We start from the raw sequence: 22,538 nt of genomic DNA on the forward strand, positions 1-22,538 counted from the left end.
ATATTCGTAGTATTCACGAGAACTGGAAACTGACATATTAGAGATGGACACAACTGTAAGTGCGTCTTTAATCGAACATGGGGAATACATATGCATATTAATCATGCACAGATAACATATGATGGAGGACGCGTAGGGACACAGAACATGGCAAAATTTACTTTTCCACAATCAGCTGGTGATGATGCAACATTTGGATGAAGGTGTTGAAGAATTCTGCACGGTGGGGTAATTCGTGGGCTGGTAACGTGTAATACTGGTGTTCTGCAGGAGTCGGGGTAGGAGTTGGTGAGGTAACAGGATGGTAGATTAGTAACAGCCAACCAAGGATAGACAGGATGAGGGAGACAAACGGCGTCACCACGGTGACCATGAAGCATTTACTATGTCGGAGGCTGACATCTTGTTTCTGGATTCATGTGTTTTGGACGGTGGCCATTGTGCTAAGCCAGGGACCTCTAGTGGCTGTCTATGATTGGTGGTTGCTTCACTGGGCGCAGGTGCCAAGGGCCCTTATGGCTTACCTCAGTCTGACACACCAGCACTACTCTCAGCCGGGGAAGATCACAGCCTTACAGCCTGTAGGTACTTGGCGAAGTCAAGGGCGAGCCTTCCCTCGGTGGCGCAAGTTGTATCGGTCGGAAGAAGGAACAGTATGGTCGGGAAACAATTTTTCTTGGTGTTGAGCAGAGTTAAGGGAGGGTTCCACCCTTCCTTTCAGTATGCTGTCACTCTCTGCTTCCGTAGATGTAGAATGTGGTCTGGCATCGCTGTATGGGACAAACGTCGTGACTGTTTCTGAGTCTCCTAGTCCTTCCCTCATCCACTGATCATAGGTGTGGGGCAGAGGCACAGTGCGACAAATGCACCCAATTCTTCCGACCTTCTGCTTTCACAGCGGTGCGGGTGGCCAGTAGCACCTGTCGGGGTTGTAACAGTGGGGCTCGAGGCTCTTAGTTCGTTGAAAATACCGGATCAGGACCCAGTCACCAGGTTGGATAATGTGTCCTGGGCCCTTGCTTTTGTCAGGTATGGCCTCATGCACCTGGTGATAGAGAGTACTAAAGGTATTAGTTAGACTGTACAGATAATCAGTTAATACAGGGTATTCAACGTCCGACAGTTTCTTAGGCCACGGGACACCCCATACATTGGCAGGCCTCCCGAACACAATTTCATGGGGAGACAGGCCGATTCTGGTGTGGGCCGTTGTTCTTGAGGACAGTAGGGCTAAGGGCAGAGCATCAACCCAAGTGACACCTGTCTCGGCTACTATTTTGGCCATTTTAGTTTTTAGGATGCCATTGTACACCTCCACTAGACCTGCTGACTGGGGGTGGTTAACTGCATGAAATTTTTGTTTTATACCCGATGCTGTACAGACATATTCCATAATTTGGGCAGTAAAGTGTGTTCCATTGTCACTCCAGACCAAGCGGGGCAAACTGAATCGTGGGAGGTACTCTTTTAATAGTACTTTGGCGGTAGTGATAGCGGTGCAGTCTTTGACGGGGTAGGTCTCCACCCCCCCCATCGGCTGAAGGTACAGACCACCTCTAGGACATATTTCAAATTGTTACATCGGTCCATCTGGATGTAATCCATTTGGAGGACTTCAAAAGGGATGGTAGGGGGAGAGAATCCTCCCTTAGGAGTAACTGTGCCTTTTCCTTGGTTATACATTAGGCAAATCATGCATGTTTTAACCAGTTTGTCAGCATATGCTGTGGTCTTAGAGTTGTACCATGTAGGTTCCAAGAGTTTACCTATCCCTTTTGCACTGATGTGAGCAGGACCATGGGCCATCGTAACTACTGGTGGCACGTGACTGTCGGGTAACATCCATTGTCTTTCCATAGTCGTACCGACCCAACAACCATCCATTCCCTCCTTTGCTAATTTCTCCTTCCACACCCTTAGTTCCTCAGGAGTAGTATGGAACTGAATATCAATCGCACTCTGTACTGTGTTTTCAATCATGCCCTCGTCTGCCACCCACCTAGCGGGACCTCCTACTTACATTCCTTCCCTTTTTCTGGCCGTCTGGTCAGCCAGGGCATTTCCTTTCCCAACATCATCTGTCACTTTCTTATGGGCCTTACATTTTATAATGGCCACCTTTCTGGGGAGTGTCAGGGAGTCTAACAGTCCGCGAATTAGGGGGCCATGTTGAATTTTGGTCCCATGGGAAGTAAGGAAATTCCTTTCTTTCCACAACCTCCCGAAGTTGTTGGCCACCCCAAAGGAATATTGGCTGCCAGTATATGTGCGACGTTGTTACTGGGAGCCACGTGCCCTCAGGCGGGTAATTAGTTAACCTGATAAATCTGTGACCCTCAGCGTCATCAGCTGCTGTTGGAACGGCCTCTTATCCGCTTACCTGGGAGGAGATGGAGTCCCGCCTAGAAGCTCGTGCACCAGAGCCCCCCACATCTGTCTCTCCTGGTGACATCAAAGTCCATATTCATTCTCTGCGTTGGCGCTAAAGTTTGTAAATGCACGGCGTAGCGTATGACCTGTCTACTGAAAGCGGCTCAATGCTTCACCAAAAGTGTGAAGCGCTACGTAAATGCAAAACAAAGGAAGAGTGTCATATGCAACGATATCTGTGTAAGAACACAGAGGCAGAGACTGTGAATACGACTATAGAAAGATACCCTCTTGTAAACACATTGGAAACCTTCAAGGGTTTTATAGGAAGCCCTCACTCACCAACCTGGTTGGTGACATGCTTCATCATCGGGCCCACCAGGAGAAGCCGAGTGCCTCCCTGGTGTGCTACAACGCCAGATTACTGCGGAGCTGGATTTTATGACAGTGATGTGAAAAGTGATGTTAAAAATGTCTAATACTGTACCAACCAAAATGATTTATTTACTGGTCAGTTTAGACATGGTTAAAAAGGTATGTGTGGAAGAACTACCACTAGTTATGATGGGAGTTTCCACTTACAGTGGGGTCAACATGTTTCTGCCCTGTATAAGTGTAAGAATTACGTGGGCATTCGTCAGGACCGTGTAGCGTGTACTTTGGCGGTATGGGCGCGCTAAGGCCCACCCTAACCTAAGGACGTGAAAGTTAAAAATTGTGCTATGTGCCCACCGCTTAAAGCACTCCTGCACCCAGACACCCCAGGGCAGGAAAACTTGAACTGTTGGGGCTTTCTTGGACCTAGGCCTCTACTTATCTTAAGTCCAAAAGAACAGTCCTGTAAGTCGTCTGTAAGTGTGTCGATGCAGTTAATGTTTCTCACATAGGTTAACATCACTGCGTTCGAGGCTCATGCCTCAAATCAAATCTGACAGCTATAGTTTTCTGCTGTTCTTACTGTAAAATCTGATAACATCTAATGTATTTACCCAATTACGAAGTTCTTGGTCTTAAAATAAATATAAAAATACCTGTTTCTAAATTTGCCTCAAGTTTCTTCATGAGTATGTGCCTCATTTATTGACACTGTGTTCGACAAATGCTCAACACTAACCTCTGATAAGCCTAAACTGCTTGCCTGCACTCCTGCATAAGAGAGCATTTTGGATTATTAATTTAAGCCCTGTAAACCAATAACGGTCGTCTAGACTTTCTGCATAGTGTACCATATTCGGTACACTACATAAAAAGCCAGCTTCCTCCATTGGTGTATTAGCGTTGGGGTACAAGACTTTGAGTTTGCTGATATACTTGGTCAGTAGGTGATTCCAAAAAGAAACCCACAATTGACTTTAGTCAAAAATGATGTTTTAGATTTTTTTTTTTAGATTTGTTAACCAAAATTTTAATTTGCACTGAGTGGTTCTGGTGTTAAGTGTCCCATTCCTTTTATAATAGAAATTTTAAAAGTGTACTAATTGGTTAGGCCTTAAAAGTCTGTTTGGATTATTTTTCAATCATCTAAAAACGTCCCAACATTATTAGAAAAGGACTTCCACAGGGAATATAGTTCAGGAATTCGACGTGACCACTTATCTGCAGCTTCGAGCCCGGCAGTTAAGGCTCCCCTGTAAAAATGATCTCATTAAAACTGGGTCACATCCTACCAAGGTCACAATTGAGGATTTTTTGCAGAGTAAGGTTTAGCCAATGCAACCGAAGACCCTGACCATCCTGAAGGGCAGGACTTGGTCAGTGAGCATGATGATGATGATCCTCTTGAATTAACTTTAGATGGTGATGTAGTGCCTACTCACATCTACATAAAACTTTCCTGGAGTGCCTTCCTCTACTGAGAGACGGTCAGGCAACTCTGTGTCCAGAGATGGGCTAGAGGATGAAGCGATTGCCTTTGAGACTAGCCCGAAGGGCAGCATTTAAGGCCAAAATCCTGGCCATAGAAAAAGAAAGGGCTGAGATGGGCCTAGCACACATTAATGCTAGCAGCAAAGTAAATGGAGAGAAGGAGGAAACGTTTGATCCCAAAATCCCCAAAGGGATTGTCCCTAAATATGTTGTGGGTGATGGCAATACCAAATGGTTTACTGCCTTTGAGAGGGCATGTAAAATGAGGAGCTTACACCAGAGATACTGCGGCTCGCTACTTGGGGAGATGTCCTTACGAAAGTGAAGGGATAGACTCATTACACTGGATGAGGCAGATGCTGAGTCTTATGACCTCATGAAGGATACCCTGATTGGGGGCTTTGGACTCACCACTGAGGAGTACAGAATTAAGTACTGAGAGACTCTCCAAACCTTGAGTCAGTCCTGGATACATTTTGTTGACTTCTCAGTCAAAACACTAGGTGTCTAGTTGAAAGAAAATAAAGTGCAGGATTAGGAAGGGCTTTACAATTTGATAATGAAATAGCATGTGTTAAGTAATTGTACATCTGAAAAACAGCACTAGTACCTAGTGGATCTAGGGTTAGTCTCTCCTCAGTAGCTGGGGCAGAAGGCTGACCATTCGGTCAAAACAAGGGTGTCCAGGAATGCCCAAGGAGGGGGTGACCAAAAGAAAGGGTTTGCTATTCCTGCCTAAGGGAAAGATGTGGGACACAAAGTGGAACAATCTAAAGAGTCTTCTAAAGACCCCAATAACCTGTTCATAAGAGCAGGTCCAGAGACCCTTCCCAATCAAAGGGTGACTGCCAGGGTCAAAACATGGATCACAAAAAGGCTTTGTGTTTCAATTGTAAAGCAAATGGATACCAAAATCGGAGACTCTTCCTGTCCCAAAAAGGCCCCCACTAGTGCAGCGCCCTCAGGGGTTGGGAGTCTCCAGATGGGATCCTTGGTGTGACCTGACCACGTCGGAGAGCACACTGTAGCTACTTTAGTATCTGAAGTTGGGGTGGATATAGCTTCCTTGACTGTCTGGTCCAGTAACCTGGATAAGTAAAGACAAAAGCCACATATAAATGTAGTAGAAGTAGAAGCACTGAGGAATACAGGTTCAGGTGTCACCATGGTAACTGATCCCCAGAGCAGTACTTAACTGGACAAACGCATCAAGTTCTCATTGCTGATAACAATCTAAAGGTTCATCCCATGGCTATGGTGACTTTAGAGTGGGGAAGGGTTATTGGCCAAAAAAAGGTGGCCATATCCTTTGCCATCCTTGTAGAATGTCTGTCAGGGAATAAACTGGATACCTCGGCATTGGCTGAAGTAGAGATTAAATGCCATGCAGCTATGATGGGAACACCTGGATGGGTGTGTGTGAAAAATAGAGCACACTGCAAAGTCCAGGGTGAAAAAGAGGAGTTGGAACCTGGAATAGTGGCCCAATCCTCAAGAAGACAAGAATTCTGGGAAACTAACTCTACAGAGACAACAAGTTCAGGTCCCCTCTCCTCGGGGAGACGATATGTCAGCCCTTGAGGGAACTGAACCCCAGGAACTTGGGCCTCACCAGGCAGAGCTCCTAGGCCCTAGACCCAGGGGTGGCCTCTAGAGAAGATCTTTGCCAGGGACAGAGGGACAGAGGGCTTGTCCTACTCTTAAGAGCCTGAGACAGCAAGCTGCTAACCTAATCAGGAATTCCTGTATACTGAGGCCAGAGACTCGGTTATTGTATTGCCTCAGCAGTACAGAGAGTTCTCTCTCTCTCTAGCACATGACATCCCCTGGATCAGCATATTGGCCAGACAAACACCTTATGTAGGTTAGTCACCTACTTTTACTAGCAAAGTATGTCCCAGATAGTAAAGGAGTTTTGTAGCTACTATGTTACTTGTCAAGCCAGTGGCAAGACAGGTAGCAAACCAAATGCCCCCTTTATTCCACTACCAGTGGTTGGGGTTCCCTTTGAGAGGGTAGGGATTGACATTGTTGGTCCCCTTGACCCCCAAACAGCCGCAGGAAACAGATTCATACTGCTGGTAGTAGATCACACCAAGAGGTATCCTGAAGCAATCCCACTCAGGGCTATCAATGCTCCTGCACTTGCCAGGGCCTTCAGAAAGATCTGTACCAGAGTGGGCTTTCCTAAGGAGGTGATGTCAGACAGAGGTAATAACTTCATGTGTGGCTGCCTAAAAGCCATGTGGGCTGAGTGTGGATGACGTATAAGCTTACCACTCCATATCACAAACAAACCAATGGTCTGCTTGAGAGCTTCAACAAGGACATGCAAGGTATGATCATGGAACTCCCATAAATCCTCAGAAGGAGAAGGAATGTCTTACTGTCAAGCCTGATTTTTACTTAAAGAGAGGTGTCACAGAAAGGAGTGGGATTTAGTCCCTATGAGCTTCTGTTTGGTTGTTCTGTGAGAGGTGCACTAAGTCTAGTAAGGGAAGGCTGGGAGAAGCCTCTCAAAGAACCCAAACTGTAAATGGTGGACTATGTGCTTGACCTTTGTTCTAGGATGGGGGATTACATGGAAAAAGCCAGTAAAAACCTTGAGGCAAGCCAAGAGCTCCAGAAGCAAACATTTTACCAAAGGGCTGCACTGGTGTAGTTCCAACCAGGGCAGAAGATATGGGTTTTCAAGCCCGTGGCACATGAGGCCCTCCAGGACAAATGAAGTTATCCCTACCCTATCCTAGAAAGGATGGTGACCTCAGCACTTCTAGGATCCCTCACAGGGTCATCCATCTAAACCGCCTTAAACTATTTCAAGACAGGGCTGATGTCACTATGCTGATGATCACTGATAAGTTTCAGGAAGAAGAGCGTGGACCTCTCCCTGACCACCTCGCCATCAATCCTCAAGATGGTCTGTTGAGGGGGTTGTCTTCTCAGACACGGTCACTGCCCAACAGCAAACTGACTGCATGCAAGTCCTAAGGCAGTATTGTGGACTCTCTTCTTTGACCCCTGTTCAGACAACCTGGTGTACACAGGATGTGGACGGGACAGAATACCTGTCAAAAACAAAATATACAGGCAGTCTGACCAAGTCAAAGAAAGCATCGGAGCTGAAGTCCGCAAGATGCGGAAATAGGGGTGGTTGAACCCTCTGAGGGTCTCTGGGCCAGCTCAAGAGCCTTAGTCCACAAACCACATTCCAAGGGAGGAAAACAATAGCTGAGGTTTTGCGTGGACTACAGAGGCCTCAATGCATCAGTAAGACAGATGTGCACCCCTTTCAAAGAGCAGATGAGCTTATAGACTGGTTAGTGGCAGCAAAGCTTCTCAGTACTTTTGATTTGATATCTGGTACTGGCAGATTGGGCTGACCCCAGGAGCAAGAGAATTCTGCATTCTCCACCCCAGCATTACCAGTTTACTGTGATGCTCTTTGGTTGAAAGAATACCCCTGCCACAGGCTGGTGAACAAAGTCCTGGCTGGGCTGGAGTCTTGTAGTGCAGCATATCTTTATGATATCGCAGTCTATAGCTCCACTTGGCAGAATCACCGGGTTCACCTTGGAAAGGTACTTGAGGCAGCAACATGCAGGACTCCCTATCAAGGGAAGCAAGTGCCAGATAGGACAGGGCTCTGTTGCATGCTAGGGCCACCTAGTAGGCGGAGACCTAATGTAACGCTTACAGCCCAGGATCCAGATTATACTAGACTGGGAAGCTCCAACAACCCAGACTCCAGTCAGGGCATTCCTTGGATTGCCTAGGTACTATATAATAATAATCCAAATGTGTAAAGTACAAACATATCATCCCCTAACTGTTTCAAGGACCTGGGGGCCATCGGGAGCTTAAGGGCCAGATGTATCAAGATTACATTATGCAAGTCTATAATAGCGAATTTTACCGATTCGCTATATAGACTCGCGACATGCAATGTATGTAGGTTTCTGCAAATATTTTGTGATTCCTACATATTTCTTAATGGCGATTCGCAAATTGTTTTTCGCTATTAAGGAATGCCTTCACATTCATTCCTGTGGGCCTAGAGGCCCATTAGAATGAATGGGAATTGCATACGCAATTTGCTAGTACCCAATAGGTACTTATAAATAGTGCATGCAATTTCAAGGATGCCAAAAAGACACCCTGTTGCACTCCTGAAATATGCATGTGTGCACATGTGGCACACATACATGCCCTAAGAGCATGTATGTGCTCCACATGGCACTTAGAAAAAGGCAAATTTGTGTGTTTTCTAAGGATTTGCAATTTACCACCAACTTGAAGTTGGTGGAAAATTGCGATTCCTTAAAGTAGGGTCACAATTTATACAGCGCTTCCTCCATTGCATTAAGAGAATTGCAAATTGCGAATCTCTAAACGCATTAGTAAAATAGGTAATCGGAAAAATGGTGATTCCCTATTTTGCAATTGCCTTTTAGGATGATACATCCCAAAAGGCTTTTTCCTGTTCGCAAACGGGCTGATTCTGCGAATCGGGCCGTTTGCGAACGGGGAAATGCTTGATACATCTGGCCCTAAGTGAGGTATTGCCCAGAGTCACACAATGCTAGCTGAGCAGCCCAGCGCTCTGGAGTCCGCTGCTCTGGCCGCTGTGCCACACCTCCCCCAACTGGGAACTACAGGAGCTTTGTGGATGGGTATGGCACTATTGTGGCACCCCTCACTGAACTGACCTCCAAGAAGCAGCCAAAGAAACTGTACAGTGCACTGCCAAAGGCTTTTGACACTTTGAAGGAAGCAATGTGCTCAGCACCCGTTCTAAAAGCTCCAGATTATACAAAACAGTTAATTTTGTAGACTGATGCCTCTGAGCTTGGGATAGGGACAGTTCTATCCCAGACCAACGATCATGGCCAGGACCACAGTGTTGCTTTTGTTAGCAGGAGTTTTCTCCCCAGGGAATAGTGGAATACAATGGTGAGGGAAGCTTTGCTGTGGTTTGGTCCCTGAAGAATCTGAGGCCCAACCTGTCTGGGACTTACTTCCTTCGCCAAACTCACCACATGCTACTCAGATAGCTGATGCAAATGAAGGGGGAAAAATCCAAAACTATTGAAGTGGCCCATCTCCCTACAGGGAATGAACTTTAAAGTGGAACACAGACTTGATGCTGACCATGCTAATGCAGATTGCCTTTCCAGGTATTTCCTCTTAAACAATGAAGAGTTTCTTGGGACAGGTTAGTCTCGTCCTTTTTCGATTGGGGGAGTGGGCGGGGTTGTGTAGGAAAGTGCCTCTTTTAGTTATGGTCACCACACATTTTTGGTGAACCAAGTAGTATGCAGTTCCTGGGAAGGGCTAAGCGAGGGATAGAGACGGGGGAGGGGAGAGGAAGCTCCAGGTGGAAAGAGAGACAGAGGTGGTATAGCTCCTATAAGGAGCAAGGGCCCGCACACACCCCGAGAGGTGTCCTGCTTCATCATAGGGCAGCTCCTTGTTGGGTCGGCGCTGCAATGCCCATTGGACCCTGCTGGGTGGCTCTTTGCCGGACGTCTTCTCTGTTTGCCCATGTGAAGCCAAAAGGAAGGGTGGGGAGGTGCAGGGGTATATGTGAGATGAGTAGAAGTGGGAGTGAAAAGGTGCGTCTGAAAATATCAATGGGATTCCAAAAAAAGCTTTATTCGTTGGATACCGATGCTATGGTTAAAAACCATCAACTATGAAAGTCGTGGATGGCAAGGAAGATTAAACCTGCTGCAGCTGAAAGTGATGCGTGGATGGTGGAAATAGTCGACATGTTTCATGCCTAAGATACCCAGTAGGCTTTATGGCATTTCTTCAGGACTGAGGGATCCTCATCTACTCTAATGGGGACGGGGCTAATCGATTCAGTTCCCTGTAATATGGACTTGTGTCGTAATCCAAAGTGCAAGTTGAAGGGCGTGTGGAAAAATCGTTGTCCAGATGTGGGTAGTTCCCACTCTTCAGAACTGAGTACTGAGTTGTTCTCCCCTCGCCAGTGTGCGAGTGTCTTTGACGTCAAGGTTGGGGTCTTACCACGTCCCCTTCTAGGAGTTTTGCCAGAAGGTAGACTTTTTTTTACACTCACTCCCACTTGCCCTTTGGTTTGCGACACGAGCCAGATTATAGGGAACAGAATCTCTTAGCACACCGACTGTTAGTGTCTTGTTCAGTCATGTTTGTCTACCTTACTGGAAACTGAGCATGTGTCATGTTTAACTTTATTCTCTTGTCAAAAGTGATAATGGACTTTTGGTCTTCTTTTTCAGAGAAAATTTATTGGCAGACTGTTTGCAGGGCTGTTTTGTGGTGACCTGCACACTTTGCGCATTTATTAGTTTAGTGTGGCTGCGAGAGCAGATAGTTCATGGTGGCGCTCCACCATGGTTGGAGCAAAATCAACCACAGCCTGTCAATGTTGTTGGACCGCAGAATGAGGTAAGACAATATGATGCTTATGTTTAAAGATTAATGTTATTTATGGAAGAAAATGCCACCAGTGTGTTATACACAAAAGAGTCAAATTGTAAATAGAGTAAATGATGGTCCTACTTTGTTGCCTGCCTCCTTCACATTCCTGCCTACAATTAGCTAAATACCAAGTTACCACTTTTTAGTTTTAATCATTTATAATGGAGTGCCACATAAATAACAAGGAGACCTGAGTCTTTTATTAGTATTCCAAAAACAACCCCCATTAACAGGCATTGTGCCATCTCCAGATCATTCCTACTGGTAAAAACCACCTAACCTTCCTCAGTTGTATACCTTGCAGATGGATGTTTTTGTTATCACAAGACTCATTCAAATACAGGCCATACAACCTTTCTTCAGCCTCCCTTTGGCAACTCTATATGGGCTAAAACATTATCAATAGTTCATCATCTGCCGTAACAGCACTGCAGACAGGCCCACACTCGATTCTGGTGTTCTAGCAAAAGAAGGCCACCAGAGAGCGAGAAAATAAACTCGATTACCAAGCGTAAGTAATGGGGTCAGTCATGCTCCAAAAGTCTCAAATTAGTTTTTGATTCTCCATCTCCAGGTTAGGTCCAAGGGGAAACAGCTATTACAACGCGGTTATAACCACGTGATGCAGTTACAACAAAGCTATTACCACGCATAAACCTTTAGCACAATATGCCTTTACCACACATGACTTTACAAAGAATTTCGTTCTAAAGACATGAAGGATAAAGGTTTATCCATGGTAATAGCTATGTAATTACGGCATGACAAAAAAAAGATCAAATACTATATTTTAAAATATACTATATATTATTTGCTTATTATAAAGGCAAATACAGGACCACCCCCTATCCCCCTCCCCCTTTACCGTTCACTTAAAGCTGCTCTACAGTCCGGGTTCGGTCACACTGCTCTCCAGTGTTTAGGCCTTGGGGTTGTCCCGAATTAATAGGGTAATAATATTCGGTAATAGGATTGGGGTGGGCTCGGGAGAAGGGGCTTGGGCTCAAGGACAGGATGTTTTTAAGGGCTGGAGATTCAGAGGGGTTGTCACAGGGGTGGGTATTAGGCCTCAGAGCCGGGGCGGGACAGTTTAAAGAACTCTATGATATTGGGCTTCAGAGCTGGTGCTCACCAGCAGCAGAGCCACGGAAGGCGTGTCCTGAGGCCTTCTGCTGGCCTTCTGCTTCTTGTGACGACCAGCTGACGGGGCTCCTGGGATACGCCGGCGCAGCATTTAATCATGTGACGCCTGGTGTGGCATTTCCTGGTCCCGGACTGTTGTTTGCCCGATGAGGCAGGACTGAGAGGACCCACGACCAGCCTCCACATTCCTGATGGTGCTCCTTATCCCCCACCGGCATCACTGGCCCTTTGTAACGTGAAGCACTGAGGGGTTCATGGAGGCCCACAGACATGCACCACCACTGCAGCTAACAAGGTTGCACTGCAAACTCAGCCTGCAGCGCCCTGCTGGCAGCACACATTATTACCACGCATGCCGAATTTGGTGCACGTATATGCCTTTACAACAAAAACTTAGTTGTAAAGGCATGCGTGATAAAGGTATATGCGTTGTAAAAAAAAAAGTAGTAAATACCTGCATGGTAATAACGCATGCGCTGTATTGACACCGTAGTAAAAGCAGGCGTGGTAATGGCATGCGTGGTACCGTCATACAACCAAGTCCAAGACGAAGTCAAGAAAGAAGTTGTGACAAACTCAGAAAAAGTCAGAACTCGGTCCATTGCCTCATCACCACTTCCATTCCAAGGAAAGGTTCCAAGATCAGTGCTCAGAAGGTCTCACTCAGAATTAAATTTCGCCTTGTGACTGATTACTGTTCTGAATGTCAATGTTCCCCAAGCCATTGTTGACTCAACAGCAAAGGGCTCATCTCTTCAACGCCTCGACATCACTCAATCTGTTCAGTTCACTTATGAATCAAATACACTACCATGGAATTTACATTGGGAGGAGCATGTCTGTTCTCTGTTCTATATGGTCTTTTACCTCAGGTGAGGTAGCCATATAGTCAAAAATGTTGCCTTTGTGGTAATTATTATGGCAGTTAGTGTCTTTATTGCCATGCTGTCCCAGAGCTCCAGGAGCCACTCAAGGAATTGGGAGTACTTTTCTAGTCCTTGGGACTAACTTGTTTTGCTGTAAGCAGTAACTAATATGTTTTGATTGTATTTCACACTGTCTGGTTTCAGCCGCACAATCAATTAGGCTTGGTCTTCTTAATGGAAGAATGCAACCCCCCCCAATAATTGTTTGCATGTTTGGATTTTAGGATGCGACCACCAGTGCTGCCCACTGTCCCCATCTTCCTGCAATGACTTCAGCATTCTCCCTATCATAATTGCCAGTGTTCGAGGCATGTGGCCTGTAGATACACAAACTTTGCATATTCCTGCTGTCTAGTGTTGTGTCCGGATGTTTACAAGATGTTTATCTTCGAAAAATCTTTCTCAGTCGCGAGGTAAGGTGACTCCTCTTTTCGAAGACAGTGCTCATGGGCATTGACTCCATTGTTAGATTGTTTTCTTTCCGCCATCGGGTTCGGCCGTGTATTGCTGGGCTCCGGGTAGAAACTGTCCTTCGGTTTACCCTTGGTGCGCAATCTACTGTACCGTCAACGGTATTGTTATCGAATGCGTTTCCCTATTCACCTCTTATCGAATCGATATGGAAACTCTCCATATTTGGTCGAAAACCTCATGGGTGGCCTTCGGGCCTAGCCACGTTGGTCCAGCCTTTTGCCGATGGAAGAGACGCCGTTTCAGTTTTGTGCTCTGTGCCACTTCAAGTACCCTTGCACCGATCTACATAAAGTCTGCAGCTTGTGCCTCTCACCGAAGCACAAAGAAGATGATTGTGAGGCTTGTCGGTCGTTTTAGTAAAAAAAGTCTCTGCGGGCTAGACGAGAAATGCAGCGACAAAAAATCCAACATACTCCAGATATCTTTGGAGAAGAATCCGAACATGAAGAGATCGAAGCGACAACAGCGGAAGAGGAAGAAACCTTCTCTATCCCAGAATCAGATTCTGAGCTGTAGTACAAGGATTTTCCACTGGTAACGGGTGCCGTGAGTACTAAAGCCCCTTTACTCCACAAACCCTCTTCGACCAACCATAAGGCTTCGGCACCACCTCTACCTTTGGGCTATGGTGGTTGGCGCTGAGACAATGTTTGACACCCCATCGTCGGGCTCAGCACCAGAACAAACAGTCAAGCCTTCCGGCTCAGTATTGTGTTGAGACAAATTGCCTTCAGAATCGAAACCGTCCGCTCCGAAGAATAAAAAAAGACCAGTCTGGTTCGGCACCGAGGGCCTTCCAAAGCCTCCAGAACTCATCCTGGACCGTATGAAAGAGAAATTGGACCCTAAGCAGCAAATATCGACCTCAATCCAGATACTGGACATATTGTGGCAAAAACACCTTCCAAAAGGAAAGTCAGTTCAGAGGACACTGGTTATAAGATTTCTCTCAAGAAGGAGGAGTCCTATTCCTATTCAAGTCCTATTCACCCTACTCTGCAATCCCCTCCACCTTCTTCACCACTACCACAATTGCTAGGCTCAGATCCTCTAGGCATAACACAGCCTGATATAGGGGATGACGACAATAGTCATTTACCAGCAGATCCATGGGATGACTATAATATTGATCTACCCATGGATAATGATCCAGATGTATATCCTGTGAAGCCATCACCTCCAGATGCTAATGTAGCTTATCAAGAGCTGACTTCAGCAGCTTATCATGCGGTTACATCATATAAAGAGTCTTTGGACGAAGACATTTTATTTGAGATGCCAGGGGCTTCACGTTGGACAAGTCACAGTCTTCCTATGTTAGAGACATGCAGATGAAATATTTAAGGACCCTGTTTGTGCCTGCATTCTAACTCCTATGGTTGACAAAAATATAAACCCCCACCATCTGATGCAATTTTTATTAAAGGACAGTTGCCTTTAGACTCCCTAGTAGTCTCTAATGCTCGTAAGAGAGCAAACTCACAGACCTCTGCAGATTCACCCCAGACAAAGAGTCTAAATTGATAGATGCATTGGGTCAAAGGGTGGCTGCTTAAGCCACTACTCAATGGCGTATTGCCAACATGCAAGGCTTACTAGCTAGGTATGACAGGGCACACTAGTATGAGATGGAAGGCCTACTTCAATACCCCCCCGAAGAGCACAAGAAGAAAGCACAAAAGTTAGTACAAGAAGGCAAACTCATATCTAATTCTTCCATTAGTCATAGTTTTGCCACCAGATTGTGTGACTATTCTCAAAGAAGCAAAAAGCCTACCACTAAAGCATGCTATGCAGCAAAATGGAAAAGATTTGTTGTATATTGTAACAACAACAATATTAATCCGCTAGATGCCTCTATCCAAAATATTATTTGTCAGCTTTTGCATCTACGGTGAGCTGGTCTAGCTTACACATCCATTTGAATGCACCTTGCGGCAGTAGCCGCATATTTACAAAACATACAATTTATATCTCTGTTCAAAGTTCCAGTAATTAAAGCCTTTATGCACCAGTTTGGAATCAGAAGATTGTGCTTACAAGACTCAAGGGTCCACCTTTTGAGCCATTACACAATTGTCCATTACAGTTTCTTTCATGGAAGGTTGCCTTCCTTATTGTTATCACTTCATTAAGGAGAGGTGGTGAGCTACAAGCATTAACCTTAGAAGAACCCTTCTTTTAGCTTCATTAAGATAGAGTAGTTCTTAGCACCAACCCAAAATTCCTTCCAAAAGTGGTTTCTGCTTTTCATATTAACCAGTCAGTTAAGTTATCCGTGTTCTTCCCTCAACCTGATTCCGTAGCAGAAAGAACTCTTCACACACTTGATGTCAGAAGAGCGTTATTGTACTACATTGAAAGGACAAAAGATTTTCGTAAATCAAAACAACTGTTTGTTGCATGTGCTGCACCTCGCAAAGGCAATTCTATCTCCAAATCTGAAATATCAAGATGGATTGTTAAATGCATTCAAACTTGCTATGAGAAAGCTAAAAGAACATTATCTATCCCTCCTAGAGCACAATCCACTCGTAAAATAGGAGCCTCTATGGCCTTTTTAGGTAGCATTCCAATAGCAACATGGTCCTTACCACGCACATTTACCAAGCACTAATATGTGGATGTGTTAGCACGTCAACAAGCCAATGTAGGGCAAGCAGTGCTAAAGACACTTTTTCAAACAACTACAACACCTACCGGTTAGCCACCGCTTTTGGAGAATTCTGCTATATAGTCTATGCAAAGCATGTGTATCTAGGGGCACACATGCCTCGAACGGATTGTGTTACCCAGTAAACATCTGTTTTTGGCATGTAGAGCTGTAGATTCACATGTGCCCACCCACCTCCCCGGTCACCTGTAGTTGTTGCGGTTCTCATTATTTACATCACATATAAATGGACATCTCTGTTCTACACTCACTTACTCCATTCTCACCCTCTTGCTGAAAAACAATCTAACAATGGAGTTGATCCCCATGTGCACTATCACCAAAAGGAGGAGTCACCTTACCTCGTGACTGGGAAAGAGTTCTTTGAAGAAAACCAACTTGCAAACATCTGGACCCAGCACTAGATGGCAGGTTTATGGAAAGCATGTTAATGTACAGCTCCACATGCCAAGAACAGATGCTTACTGGATAAGTAACATAATCCATCCTTTTCAACCTATTTGGCATCGGATACAAGGCTGCCATTACTTTAAATACTGTTTCTTTATGTTTTATCACCAGAGTGTTCTTAACCAACATTTAGATTTTTTCCGAATGCCTGACCGGTACATCAATGCAGCTGTAATGCTACTAGAAAGGCCAGAAGGAAATGCATAGTGTACATATCTTGTGTAAAATCCAAATAGTACAACATTATTCCATTGAGAAACAGTTGTTTGATATGGAGGACACACGCGCACACACGCGCACACACGCGCACACACGCGCACACACTAGCACACACTAGCACACACTAACACACACTAGCACACACTAGCACACACTAGCACACTAGTGCTTCTCCTGCATTTATTGACCGTAGTTCCTATCGGGCAAATAGGGTTGCCATTATTCCTATTACTGTTATCCCATAATGGTAGAGTAACCTATAGGATGTGGTTGGGAAGTAGTCTATGAAGCTCTGTAGAACTGTGTATAGAAATATCACTAGGTGTGTTTTTAGCAGAACTGTGCATTTAGAAAGTCCAACAAATGCTTTGAATTTTCGAGAATAGTTTAGCACTTCATATAATGTAGTGAGAAAACCTGGTTTCCCAAGACAGTCTATTCTGTAATGGCCTGAACCACCAAAAAAGTGGACATTTCCATTCCCTGGACTATTTTCTACAAGTGACACGTTCTGGTTTTTAGACTGAATTTTCAAAAATCCTCAGCTCTGTAGATGTTCAAAATGTAGGTTTTCAGTTTGGCTCCTTTTGCTCTACTTGGATTGACTGTCTTGGTGCAACCACAATGGAAGCTTTGATCAGAAATCCATGTGTTACATGTTCATTAACTAAATAGGCAGAGAATGAGCGTCTTAACCAATATAGCATAAAACATTTTCTGTAACTATATACGCAACATGGTCCTTGTGTTTTATCTTATTATGTGGCTCTCATGTTTGGGGTAGTGGTCCAGAGGATAGATGTTATGTATATTCTAGGGGTACTGAAATGTTTTTTCAATCCTTGGTGTTTTTGAGGTGTAGTATAGATTGATAGGGCTATTTACCAGTTACATCTATTATGCTGAGTCCTACTTTTCCTCATGACACTCCTTTTCTGTGAAGGTGATTCTTACCCCCTTGACAAGGCGCCTTGTTTCTTATAAATTTGAAATCACTGAAACATTGTCCAACAAGATAGAAATCACTTGCCATTATGTATAACTGTTGCCAGGAAGGGTAAGTGTAATTAACAATACTGGTAAGAGATCTCTCTATTCACACATTTTCTCAGTACATTCCTCATCTGCGATGATATGGCAGGGATAAAAGAAAAGCCTATAAAATAGCAGTCCTTAATAGGAAGAAGGAGTTAAAAGAACAAGCCTGGGATGCCCTACAACAAGCTAGCATACTGAAAGATAGTGCGAATTTCTGGTTGATAGTTAACAGCCCCTTCCTTTCTGAAACTCCTAACTCTAACATTGATTGTCTAATCCCAGCAGACAAATGGGTATCGCATTTCAAAAACCTTTTTAGCGATATAAACCTGGGAGTAACAAAGGAGTATATGGAAGGTACCAGTACACCACTCCACTTTAGGGTAGAGGAGGTCTATGAAGCAATTGTAACTACGTTTTCTTAACAAAGGAGGGAGGGAGAGAAAAGAAAGTGGATTCGGTCTCCCCGTGTATATATCATAAACAGAGTCGAATCCACTTGGACGGTGGACGTGATCCCTACTGTGGTGGGGAGCACTTAGTGTTTTTTAAAATACCCCTCACACACCAACAGGCCCCTTGGTGACATACTTCATCATCAGGGTCTTCGCACCCCTCTACGGAATGCGGCGTGCTGCGACCGACGACTACGTGGGAGCACTAATTCAGACTATGTGTGTTGTGTGTAGGGTAATGATTGTTCGTGAGTGGTGAGGTTTGAAAAGTGATAAGTGGTAGTTAAAAAATACCTGGCTCGTGGGGTGAAGAAATTTTTTTTTAATATGCCCCCGGGCTGGTATTAGTAAAATGGTGCAGTGTGAGGTTATTAGTGTATAATTATGTACGTTAACCTCATGTGTGCGTCTACATGAACATGTTTCGGAGTGTAAAACTCCTTCTTCAGGACGGGGTAGCACAAATCCCCACCTTACTCACATATGTATAAAAGTGTATGATACAAAAAAGGGAACTATAGGGTATATGTACCTAATTCACAGTGTTTAGTTGTTCGTAGTCTTTCGCCCAATAGGCGTTTGTTGAGAAAGACTCAGTAATAGTGGTTCATATGCTTCATGAGCCTCATGGCGTTTTAGGGGGTCAATCGCGCCAATTTGCAACGATTCCTGTAGGCTGGGGACTTACCCAGCCTACAGGAATATTTGCAAATTGGCGCGCTTGACCCCCTAAAACGCCATGAGGAAGCCATAACCATTGTATCCAAGTTTTCTACCATGAGAAAAGCTTTCAAGAGTATCATCAAAAAGCATTGGCAAATCCTTAAACCAGAGCAGGATTTCAACCATATATTCGATACAGAACCCATCTTCGCATACACTAGGGCAAAAAACATTGGAGAACTAATAAAACATTCTGAACATCATCAGGCCTCGATACAATTCAAAGGAACTTCACCTTGCTGGAATTGCAACCATTGCAACAGCGTGATAAAAGGAACGACCATCGACCACCCTATGAAGGGCTACAAAATTAAAATCGGAGCAACAGCAACCTGTGATACCTCCAATTTGGTGTATATGCTAAAATGCCCTTGTGGCAAAATTTACGTAGGACAGACCGAAAGAAAAATCAAAATCAGACTTAATGAACACAAATCCAATATTAGAACCAAACAAATCAAATCTACAGTGGCTCAACATTTCATTGAAGCTGGTCATAATGTCACCCAAATAAGATTTTGTGTTCTTGAAAATGTTGCGAAAATGGAAGGAAAAGACAACCACAATTCTCTATTGCAAAGAGAGAACTATTGGATTTCATTACTGTCAAGCATGAAACCACATGGTCTTAATGACCGTATGGAGTATAACTGTTATCTATAAGGATTTCTTACCTTTGTCCGTATTGTGACGCCTTTTTTCAATTTTCATTTAATTTATACTAATTTTATATTATTCAATTGAATTCTACGACATTTCATATGATTTGATTGCTTTGATCTGAATTGACATTTACGATATATGAAATTGCAATTGCACATTCTTGAAAGTTATATTGTTACACCTTGTTCATATAACTTTATTGATCAGATTCAATACTTGGTTTTATAGGTAGTTCTCTTTCATATACTAATACACATCATTAATTCTAGAATAGATCACGCATCCATTCTTTTATTTTTACGTTCACGCTTCGCGCATAGTTACGCGTCCTAGCGACCGTAAATATGGCCGCCTAATACATCCGGTTTAGTCACCTCAACTTCCGGTTCATTCACGGCTAGATGAAACGCCAAGCGTTGCGGTAAGCCCCGCGTGTTAACCGCAAATCTTTTGTTTAACGTTTATGCATGCTAGTATTAAACGCACATTTTCTTTATTTAACAGCATGAGACCTAAAAGCACGCTGTCACCTACTTAGTACTCACCTTCGTTCACTGACCTGTTGTGTTGATAATACCCGAACATTTCACCCGTTCACAAACGTATCGCTCGATCTTTTGTTTTTAGACTTCTTAATATGCGTTTTTTGCTTTCAGCTTTAGGTATCACTCACTAAATCCACACTTCTTAGGACCACGGTTAATAGTTGGTGTTTTGGCCTCACACACTGATACGTTTTTTTTAGTTGTTTCCTTAATTTTGAGTGCTAAAACAGATACTTCGTTTTCCTTTAGAAATATCCCCGGATGAAGGCATATTCTATGCCGAAATGCATTGGGAATTGCAAATTGTATATTGAAACATGAATAAACTATCATATGTAGAAATCTTGTGAAAAAAATAACGAGATTCTGAATTAAAAGAAAAGACTATTAATTCACATAAGTGTTTTCATCTTTTGTTTTAAATGGACAAACCTTCTACATGAAGGCACCCCACGGAGCCTGGGGGACATATCCCACGTGGATGGGAATGCAACCTATTTTAATTTCTCTGAACAGGACATTCTTCATTTTATTTTTTTCTGTGATGATTATGTTTTCTTACGTAAGACATTTATATTACCATTACTCAGAGATTGTCACTGTGTCCGAGTTAGGCTAGCCCTACTCTACCTCCAGATGTCAGTTTCCCCCATGGTCTGTTTTGGGGGTTGCAAGTTTTTTAACAGGAGCCATTAGGCGTAGGAAAAAACTTTTTTTTTTTTAACTATCATCATGGTTTTAACAAGTGTTTTTTACTTCGACGCCCAATATGTGTTATAAACGGGGATTATCCTAATTCATGAGTCTGCCCTGTTGCACCTTGCACTTTATAAAATGTTTTTTTGTTTTATTTTGTACTGTATGTATAGCAGGTCCTGGTATTTTGTATGGTCTTCGGAAATGCTATGAATGTGGACTATTTTGCCTTGAGCATATCTCTTTAGCACCATGCACTTTATAAAAGTCCAGATGACAGCTTTCCCCATGGTCTGTTTTGGGGTAGCACGTTTTTTTTAGGCTTAGGAAAAAAGTGGCCTTTTAATTGTGATTATGGTTTTTACATGTGTTTTACTTCTAGGTCCAATATGTGTTTATAAATGGGGATTATCTTAATTCATGAGTTTGCCCTATTGCACTTTGCACTATGTTTTTTGTATTGTATGTATAGCAGGTCCTGGTATTTTGTATGGTTTATCAGGAATGCTATGACTGTGGACTATTTTGCCTTGAGTAAATCTCTTTAGTACCTTGCACTTTATAAAAGTCCCTGTACAATACGTATCCCAGGGCTCGCTTTTCTTTTGGATCACAGGAATAACATAAGTGGAGTCTTTGTATTTGATTATGTTTGCCAATTTGCCCTTTGAATTTTGTACATAACGTTTTGCTTGGTACGTATTTTAAGATTTGGTTACCTGGCTGACATTAGGAATGCTTTTTCTTAATGAAATGTAGTGTTGTATGTTATGTTTACTTTTATGACATAAAGTTGTCGAATAAAGCGTTCTTTTTAAAAAAAAAAACATTTTTATTGGCATTTATCAGCATGAAATCAAACATTAGACATGGCAATGTCAAGCAGCACACCCATCCCCCCGCCTCCCCATTTACATTTCCCTTCCCATTATCAAACAATACATAAATCACAGTTTGCAATAGTGTAGTTAAGCCTCTCACCACACTCCATCTATATAGCAGCCCTAGGCCCCTCATCCAAATCTGGTCATATACAATGAAAAGCCCGCGCCCCTCCTGCATCTCACAGCCCTCCATCCAGCCCATGATAACACCTCCACTTACCCCATACCCTGCCAAATTTCTTCGGGCACCCCCTTGCCTTGTATGTTACTCTCTCAGTGGCCATATAGAGATCCATTCCCCTTCTCCATTCTTCCAATTGTGGCGTGTCCGGTGCCCCCCATTTCCGGGCCACATCCCTCTTGGACACCACCAAGGCCAGCACCAGAAATATCAACAGGGGTCTGGCCAGGTCTACATCGTTTGTCATTCCCAGTAAGGCAATTTTGGGGTCTAAAGGTATAGTGGTCTCCAGCACCTCCCCCAGCTCTGACAGGATAGCCCCCCAGAAGAGTTGAATATTCGGACAGGACCAGATAGTATGGGAGAAATCTCCTATGCCGGTGCCACATCTCAAGCAACCCCGGTCCGGTATTCTCCCTATCCTGTGTAGGCGTGTTCTATCATAGTATGTCCTGTGCAGCACATTGAATTGTATCAGCCATAGGCGGGATTTAACTGCTACCTCCCTGGGATGCATCAGGACCAAACGCCAGTCTACCTCGTCCATGTCACCCACTTCACATTCCCATATTGTTCGTAGGTTCCCCAATCTGTCCGGCCTATTATTCAGTAATGTCTTATATGTAAGGGATACTGCATTACTGGCAATCCTTTCCTGCAGTAGACGACCCTCCAGCGGAGCGTATTCAGGCAGCGCCTCTGTCAAGGCCCCCTCTGCCCTCCACGCGTGGCGCAGTTGCATATATTTAAAGTATTGTGTGTG

General features: G+C 44.0%; 1 protein-coding gene across 1 annotated transcript in view; it reads left to right on the forward strand.

Moving 5' to 3' along the window:
- The window catches only part of MARCHF6 (membrane associated ring-CH-type finger 6), a 1,360,950-nt gene that overhangs the window by 199,972 nt on the left and 1,138,440 nt on the right, over positions 1–22,538 (forward strand). Inside the window, exon 6 of the mRNA XM_078687648.1 lies at positions 10,503–10,671. Coding sequence (XP_078543774.1) covers positions 10,503–10,671 — 169 coding nt within the window. The remainder of the gene's footprint in view (positions 1–10,502; positions 10,672–22,538) is intronic.

The sequence above is a fragment of the Lissotriton helveticus genome, chromosome 4_1 (genome assembly GCF_964261635.1).
Source record: "Lissotriton helveticus chromosome 4_1, aLisHel1.1, whole genome shotgun sequence".
NCBI classification, from domain to species: Eukaryota; Metazoa; Chordata; class Amphibia; order Caudata; family Salamandridae; genus Lissotriton; species Lissotriton helveticus.